The sequence below is a fragment of the Kryptolebias marmoratus genome, linkage group LG12 (genome assembly GCF_001649575.2).
Source record: "Kryptolebias marmoratus isolate JLee-2015 linkage group LG12, ASM164957v2, whole genome shotgun sequence".
Taxonomy (NCBI): Eukaryota; Metazoa; Chordata; class Actinopteri; order Cyprinodontiformes; family Rivulidae; genus Kryptolebias; species Kryptolebias marmoratus.
The window spans coordinates 15,289,136-15,297,841 of NC_051441.1; the positions used below are offsets into that span (position 1 = coordinate 15,289,136).

The 8,706-nt window shown below is 46.9% G+C and overlaps 1 protein-coding gene across 1 annotated transcript; it reads left to right on the forward strand.

Moving 5' to 3' along the window:
• The first annotated feature begins 869 nt into the window (after positions 1-869).
• znf598 (zinc finger protein 598) lies at positions 870-8,292 on the forward strand. The gene is made up of 12 exons (XM_017416486.3): positions 870-1,214; positions 2,503-2,615; positions 2,877-3,006; positions 3,390-3,601; positions 3,683-3,900; positions 3,982-4,075; positions 4,391-4,584; positions 4,988-5,063; positions 5,164-6,044; positions 6,719-6,881; positions 6,968-7,115; positions 7,215-8,292. The coding sequence occupies exons 1-12, from the start codon at positions 1,041-1,043 to the stop codon at positions 7,581-7,583; spliced, it is 2,772 nt and encodes a 923-aa protein (XP_017271975.1). The 5' UTR covers positions 870-1,040; the 3' UTR covers positions 7,584-8,292.
• Positions 8,293-8,706: the final 414 nt, after the last annotated feature.

The following is an 8,706-nucleotide window of genomic DNA, read 5'->3' on the forward strand; positions in this document are numbered from 1 at the left end:
GGAAGACCCAGGACACGCTGGAGGGACTATGTTTCTCGGCTGGCCTGGGAATGCCTTGGGATTCCCCCGGAGGAGCTGGCCCCAGTGGCTGGGGAGAGGGAAGTCTGGGTCTCCCTGCTTAGGCTGCTGCCCCCGCGACCCGACCCCGGATAAGCGGAAGAGAATGGATGGATGGATGGACATTACTGATTTCCTATCAACGCATCATAAACACAAAACTGCTGTTAAATCTGCACTTAAGTATTAACTTCCTGAAATAAAAAAGAAAAACTATTGAGTTAAAAATCTCACGGAAGACTTATGTGTTGTAGATGTGCTCTCATCCCAAATACAAATCCAGATGTTTTGGTTCTAGACCCTTTTCTATACCATGACTAAGCTAAAAGGTAAAAGCAAAATACTCATTAAAATGATAATAAAAAGCAAGTATGTTTTGTAAAGCAAAAGCTAAGCTTGGGAGGTCTATACAAATTGAAGGTGCACTGTTTTCCAGCTGGTGTTTATTTCTATTTTCTGCTCTGCTCTCTGTTCAACTGATGAGCATCAGAAAAATCTAATAGTAATAATAATAACAATAATAATAATAATAGGCAACTGTGTGAGTTTTATGGATAAATACTTTACCACTTGTGTCTAGACTCAACCTATCTCTGCCTTGCACAGTAATAATTGAAAAATCTATCAGATTCCGTTAGTTTTTCAGAACTGTGTACAAGTTTATTTGACTTTATTGAATTATATTTTATTTTAATCGAATGTCTCCTTCAGCGCATGCGCCGGCGCACACTTACAGCACACACGTGTAACGGTGTGACAGCCGGCGCAGATCTCACACGCGTGTGATGGGACTCAGCGTGGTGTGGCGGCACGGAGACGAGTCCATCCCCATACCATACAAATCGGTTATACGCCAGCCGTTACGTGACGCTACAACCGGCAGCCGTTCACGCTTTCATGTTACGTAAGCACCTCACAGACTGTGGCTCACCCAAACAGTGCTAAGGTTGACTTGTTCCCCTTTTCCTATTTAAATCATCGACATGGATTTAACAACAGCTAAAGACTCAGAGAAGACGTGCGTCTTGTGCTGTCAGGACAACGATATCTTCGCCTTGGGAAAATGCGACCACCCGGTGTGCTACCGCTGCTCCACGAAGATGAGGGTGCTGTGCGACCAGAAGTACTGCGCCGTCTGCCGGGAGGAGCTTGACAAGGTGCGCGTTCCTCCGCTACTGAGCCCCGGGGTTCGAGCTAGTTGGAGCTAACTAGGCCTCGGCGTCAATTTAGTAGTCACTACATGGCAATAACTAATTTTGTTAAATCGTATCGTGACTGACTTGTTTATAAGTAAGAAACTATAGCAGAAAAAAAGATGTCTGCCGTCGGACGGACTACTTTTTGACGCTTTAAGTCGCTGGTTGCTAAAGCTTGCTAGCATCAGCAAAATGGTGATTGGGAAGTCAGTTCTCCCGTCAACCGTCTCATTTACATAAAGTTACAGTAAATTAGCGTTTAACTTTTTAAACCGACTGCTGTGTATCTAAACAGGCGTGTGTCTGACCTACTTGAATGAAAAATGAAGCATAATTGTCACATACAGTGGACTTTATCCAGGCTGTCCCCCTCAGGTGGACATTAAAAGTCTCACCTATAGGAAGGTTACAGCACAGACCTACTTTTAAAGGTAGTTCTCAAATTTAGAGTACAACACATTAAATATTAAAGTTTAATTTCAGGATTTTAATGCTTATACTTAAAGCATTGCATGCTGTGTAAGTTACACACCAGACACTAATAGTAAAAATAAAACAACTAGATTTGGTCTCCTTTTAATCAGAGTTGTAAGTGCTAAAACTGCTTTTAACTTGTGGTTTCCAATATCTGGTTGGTGATTATCACTGACCACACCTATCAGGTAGCTTGTCTTTGATAACACACTGCTTAATGTGAAGTCCAAGGGCTCCAGTTCAGATATTAGGACATAAATTGCGAGAACAAAGCGCAGGTGCATGTTACCTGACACAAACTTAGTTTTCCAATGGTTGTGGAAAGACTAAATTTTCATGACTGATTGACTGCAAACTGTTTTTTTTTCATTAACCACTAAGGTCTGCTTCCATCTGTTCAGTCAAAATTAGTCTCATGAAGATGGAAACCTCCGTTCCTTAACTCATTTTGAGCTCGTTTGCTGCAGTTATGTAAAAACTTGAACACCTGATATATATTTTTTTTGTGTTAAAAGTGTATGTTGCTCATAATTTGCTTCAGGAAAATCGGTTCAGATGTGGCATTCGAATGCGTGAGTGTTAAATAAACCTCCGACTAGAGCTGTAACTAACAACAAAATGTTTAAAATTGATGAGTTTGCGTATCCAGTCTCCTAAATTTGTTTTGTAAAACCCGGTGGTGAATTCCTTCTTCCGCAAGCAATCCACTACAGTGCTTTCTCTTTCCATTACCCAGAGATGATGTTTCTCATGAGATTAGTTCTTGTTTTCTCAGGTGGTGTTTATTAAAAAGCTGAAGGCCTTTCAGTCCCTGCCCTATCAGCAGTTCCCCTGCGAGAAGAAGCATGACATCTACTTCGGTGATGAAATGATCTTTTCTCAGTACAGGTAGGGGTTGACTCTGTTCTCTCTGATCTCTCTGAAGTATATCGAATGTTCCTGTTAATATTGCTAAACCTGTGTTAGGAAAACAAATATAATGTAGTTAAAGCCAAACAAAGTGTTGCAGTTTTTTTGTGGAACGCCACAGCTCATCATCTCATCAAGCAGCATCCTGATGAAATAGGCAAGTGAAATCAAGTTTGTCTTAATGTTTTTCCTCTTTTCTTCTGTGTGTGTGTGTGTGTGTGTGTATGTGTGTGTAATCAGGCGTCTGCTGCTGTCGGAGTGTCCTCTCTGTCGAGAGCCGAAGGTTTTCTCCAGATTCGAGGAGCTGGAGCAGCACATGAGGAAGCAGCACGAGGTCTTCTGCTGCAAGCTCTGCTTAAAACATCTCAAGGTATTTTCATTCCCAAACCACCCCCTCCACCCCCTCGCTTCAGAGTGTTTTTCTCTCCCTCAGCACGGTCGCAGTCACTAAAGATTTAACCCGTCAGGCTGGTGACTGCGAAAGGTTTGAGACGTTTGGAGAAGTTTTAGGATTTGTTAAAAATCAGACAAGTGCATGTGCAGTCAGTTGTTAGACAAGTCTTTCTTTGTCCTTAGACAGAACAGCTTATGTAAAAATATAAAATGCATCAGAACAAATTTTTACTTCCATATTTTATTAAATGTGTTTTAAGAGTCACAAAAGTGGGACTCAAATCCGTGTGAATTCAGAGACAAACCAGACTGAAAACACTGGTGGCTGTGTGTACTTAAAAGCCTTCCAACTCTCCCCAGATCTTCTCTTACGAGCGGAAGTGGTACAATCGTAAGGAGCTGGCCCGCCACAGAGCGCACGGAGACCCGGATGACACCAGCCACAGAGGCCACCCGCTCTGCAAGTTCTGCGACGACCGTTACCTCGACAACGACGAGCTGCTGAAGCACTTGCGCAGGGACCACTACTTCTGTCATTTCTGCGACGCGGACGGTTCTCAGGAATACTACAGGTGCCGTGCGCCGAAAGAACCCGCTCCGCGTCCCCCCCGGTCTAATGCTTAAATTGGATTTTTAATCCCTTTTGTCACCAGCGATTACAAATACCTGAGCGAGCACTTCAGAGAGAGCCACTACCTGTGCGAGGAAGGCCGCTGCTCCAGCGAACAGTTCACCCACGCTTTCCGGACCGAGATCGACTACAAGGCCCACAAAGCCTCCGCGCACAGCAAGAACCGGGCCGAGGCGCGACAGAACCGCCAAATCGACCTGCAGTTCACCTACGCCCCGAGACAGCAGAGGAGAAATGACGGTGGGGCCGCAGCCTCGGTGTATTTCATTCCCACGGCTAGAACTGTGGTGGGAAATTTAATTTAAGTCCGTGCGTCTGTAGGTCAGGTGACGGGCGAGGACTACGAGGACATGCGCCACAACCGAGGAGGACGGGGAAGGCCGCAGATGGGACAGAAGAGCTGGAGGTATTCTCGGTGAGTCTGAATGCCTTGTTCCAACATTTCTTTTATTCTTTAGATTTGTCAGCGTACCACCAGTAAGCGATGTGTTTAGCAGTGGTGACCGTTCCTGTAGGATAGATATTTTGTGTTTCTGCTAACAAACAGCTAATTTAAACCTCTTAGTGCCGTTTCAGTGAAATGTTGCCCCAGGTTGTCTGTAGGTGAATAACTGTCGCCCTTTCCTTTTAGCTATTTAGGATCAAATTTAGCAGGCATTTCACGTTTCGCACACGTCGGGTTCTTGGTTGCCGTCAATCCCTGACTGTTTTGATCTGCTTCTCCGAGCAGCGAGCGAGAAGAGGAGGACAGGCAGATGGAAGCTGCCCTGAGGGCTTCCATGGCGATGCGGAGACAAGCAGAGAGAGCTGCCGTGCAGGAGAGGAGCACTCCCAAACACTGCAGAGAGGAAAGGACGGAGAGAGTAGAAGCAGAGGAGCCCAAACCTCCGACAGGCCATCTCAAAACGGCTAACAAACCCCCAGGTAAATAAATACATCAATAAATACCAGTTTTACCTGTTTTCGGTATCAGGCCATAATAAAAATGATCTGTTGAGATTAGGTTCTAAAACTCCACAACAGACTCTACCTATGATGTCATTATTTATTTATTAAAGAAAAATGAAGTCAAAATGGAAAAGCTCACAATTCAACAGCTTTTAAAAGGACCTTTTCTGGGTGATTTGATCCATTTGTGTCAGACAGACGGCCTCACATTTGACTGTAAGATTTTCTTGGTAAGCAGAGTTCATGGCTGCAGAACGAGCCCAAACAATCATCCGTCCACCACCGTGCTTAAGTTAAAACGAGGAGTTTGAAATGCCCGTAACAACAGTGGTTCTGTTTTGATTGTCATCTCTTTTTTTTTTTTTTTTTTTTTTGACAGTTAAAACAATGAAGAGCACCAATCCAGGAGACGAAGACGACTTCCCGGTTTTAGGAGCCACAGCAGGGGCACCCATGTAACCCTCAGCACACTCCCCAAACTGAGCCTTTAATGATGCAGCGTGCTGGGAGCTGAAAGGCTTTACTTGTGTCCTTGTTGTTGTTGTGTCCCTCCAGTGTAAAGCCAGCTCCGGCGGTGTCCACAGCAGCTCGCGCAGCTCTGAAGGAAGACGATTTCCCCAGCCTCTCGAGCGCTGCCGTCACAGCCCCCATGACCCCAGCGTACTCCGGGCAGCCTAAGAAGACGTCGTCGTTTCAAGAGGAGGATTTCCCCGCTCTCGTCTCCAAAGTGCGGCCTTTCAAACCCGCAGCGGGCACCAAGTCGGCATGGTCCAGCCACACCGCTGCACCTAAAACTAACACTCATCAGCCGCCTCCCGCCAGAGCTCCCCCTCCCGTCTCCTCTGTGTCCTCCGGGCCTCAGCTCCTCCCGTCCTCAAACTCGTTGTCCTTGCGCAGGAAGAAGAAAGTCGGGGAGAACGGGAAGACAGCGTCCTATCCGTCCCCTCCGCTCTCCGACGATGAGAGCGGAGGAATGACGCAGCAGGAGTTCCGCTCAGTGCCCACCATGTTGGACATCTCCTCCCTGCTCACCGTCAAAGGAGGAAACAGCAAACCGCCTGCCGTCACCTCCACCTTTTCTAGTCCAACCCCCAGCGCGGATCATGCCACGTCCAAGCCGAACAAGAAGAAAAAACAGAAAAACACGACCGCTTCCTCCGCATCGGCCTCTGCGATGTCCGGGGCGGCGACAGCCGTAGACACGAGCTCGGTGGAAACGACGGCGCAGAAGGAAAACGTGCCGGAGAAAACCTGGAGCAAACCACCTTCCAGCGCTCTGACAGCGCCCGTGTTGAACGGAGTAGCCAATGGCAGGGCTGACACGCCACCAGCTGTTTGTAGAGAGTTGCCGATTGGGACCCCTCCCCCGAGCACAGAGCCCGCTCCCGAACCCGAGGAAGAGTTCCCTGCTCTCATAACAAAGAAACCACCACCAGGTACGAAGCAGCAAACCATCCGATCAGGGGTGCAGGGCTTTGCGTTTAACTGTGTGGACTACATCAGATTATTCTTCACAATCTGTGTGACAAAAATATATTGGGCCAATCAGGTGGACCCTCACTGCTCTAGGTGCCCATTTCATTGTAAAATTCAACTATAAAGCATGTTTTCCCTCATATTGTTCAGCTCTAGCTTGCAGTTTTAGGGCAGAAGGCTTGTTAATGTCGGAGGAATAACAGTTTTGAGACACGGTGTTAGAGCAGAAACATTAAAAAATAGTACGGGTAATTAAAATGTGTATAGTTCATTTGTTATATGGGATAAAGAGATGGAATTACAGCTCATACCCCTTTTATTTTGACCTGCGCTCTCCCCCAAAAATCATTCTTTAGGCTCTAGGAAGCCCTCTCCCTTTTTTTTTTTTGAAACAATACTTTGACACATTTACGCTAAAAGAAAAGAGGGAAAATTAGATATGGCCTAACCGTGTAAACACAGTTAAGCACCACTTTCCCCTCATGTTTAGTACTTCCTGTCAGGGAGTTCAGAGTCCTGTACTGAGTTCAGACCTGTGACGGGTACAGGTCAGGGAGAACCACTGATGTTCTGCTCGGGTTCTTGATTGGTGCCACCTCTGCTGGTGTTCTAATCCACTCCGTTTATCTGCTAGGGTTCAAGACCTCTTTCCCAGTGAAGACCTCAGCAGCCACCACAGCCCCTGCTGGGGCCCCACCCCCGCCCCCACCCGGCCTGGGGATCTCAGCCCCCAAGCCGCCCCCAGGCTTCACGGGGATCCCCCTGAACAGCAACGTGGTGGAGCCCGTGGTCAATCAGTAAGCAGTTAATTAAAACGTTGTTTGTCGTTCACAAAGACCTTGGAAGTACGAAGTGCCCGTTTGTGGTTTTGTTTTGTTCCCAGGCCCCCCAAGGCACTTAGCAGCGAGTACCTGGTACCGGACGACTTCCAGCAGAGAAACCTGGAGCTGATCCAGTCCATCAAAAAGTACCTGAACAACGACGAGTCCAAGTTCAACCAGTTCAAAAACTATTCCGCCCAGTTCCGACAGGTGCTTGCAGCTCTTCTTCTGCTCCACATTTCATTGCTAAAACGGGTGGAAACGGGTTGAAGTTAACGCCTTTCAGTTTGTCTGCTCTCTCGCTTCCAGAGCGTGATACCAGCGGCCCAGTACCACCGCAGCTGTAAGGACCTGCTCGGAGACGACTATAACCGCATCTTCAACGAGCTGCTGGTGCTGCTGCCGGACACGGGGAAGCAGCAGGAGCTCCTGGCCGCCCACGGAGACTGCAAGGCCCTGGAGAAGCAGTCGGGCGGCGGCAGGAAGAACAAGAACAAGAAGAACGCCTGGCAGACGCCCGCCACGGCGGCCAACACAGCGGCCGAGCTGGACTGCCAGGTGTGCCCCACCTGCAGACAGGTGCTGGCCCCCAAGGACTTTAACTCCCACAAGACCCTGCACATCAGGGAGAACGAGGAGTTCCCTTCCTTGCAGTCGATCAGCCGCATCATCAGCTAGCCCCTCCCCGAGGCTTTGCGGTGTTTGCGCTGTGGAAACCTGTGGGAACCCAGCAGCCTGGTTCCTGTTCGACCACGTTCCCGAAAGGCCTGAAAGCCGCTTCTCGGTGTTTTTCTCTTTGAGGATCGTATTGATAGGTGTGCGTCGGGACGTTTTTCCTGATCAGAAAAAGAGGACGCTTAATATTTCTACTCGCATCCTTTGAGGGTGTCTCCGCGTGGCGCTCGTACCGAGGGCGTCAAATCGGAACTCGGCAGAGATTTCCTCGCTGCCCAAGATTAAAAAACTAAAAAGATAATATCGTTTCTGGACGAGCTGCCGTTTCTGTAACATTGGACCTGATTAAAACCGTATGCATGGCGGCAGAGCTGCTTGGTTCAATAACTTAAAGATGTTCAGTTTAAATAATCAGCACCATATTTATTGAAGTGTATACTTGTTTAATTGCTAATTCCTTTTTCGTTGCTTTTTGTAGAGGAAGGCCTTTTAAGAGTGAGCAGATCCATGTTTGACAGAATGTAAGCTGCGGACCAAGACGGAACAAGTTTCAGTTCTCCATACGGGATGTTTTTGGGTTGTTTTTTTTTTTGTACACACACATTTAAACCGCTCGCCGGTCCGTTTGGCGTTTTTGTCGATATGTTGGCTCATCTGGGCTGTTGTGTTGCACAAGGTTTCAAATGGAAAATAAAACAAACGACACATCTCTTTTTGCGTGTCCTCCAAACTGTCCCGCCTGCTTTCCTGCGCTCAGCTGTACGTTGTACTTCCGAAAGGAGCTGTTCAGCATTTTATCACTCCAAATTGTCAGGAGGCCTTTTTAGCAGATGGTTTTCTAGTCATTTCTTAACATTAAACAAAAACAAATTCAGTCAGAAATGGTTCTGATTTGTCAGAAAGACAAATCTAGTCATTCATAGATATTTTAGGCAACACTGAATCTGGTATTTTTCTTGACTTACAGTTGGAAAAATTAGGTAAATCTCATGGAAATGTTTTATTTTTCCCAACTTTTGCTTGTCTTGAAGCAGATTCTAGAGGCAAAGGGTCTAAAGAGAAGGCTTTTAAGATGAGATTTAATATTATTGTGATTTAGTAATAATATTTAGTATCGGAGTGACGG

Excerpts from the sequence above, each read along its gene's own strand:
- znf598 (XM_017416486.3), top strand. The coding sequence starts at position 1,041 with ATGGATTTAACAACAGCTAAAGACTCAGAGAAGACGTGCGTCTTGTGC. Across the intron at positions 2,616-2,876 it reads ATGATCTTTTCTCAGTACAG|GCGTCTGCTGCTGTCGGAGT; the intron begins GTAGGGGTTGAC and ends GTGTGTAATCAG. Across the intron at positions 3,602-3,682 it reads GGTTCTCAGGAATACTACAG|CGATTACAAATACCTGAGCG; the intron begins GTGCCGTGCGCC and ends TTTTGTCACCAG.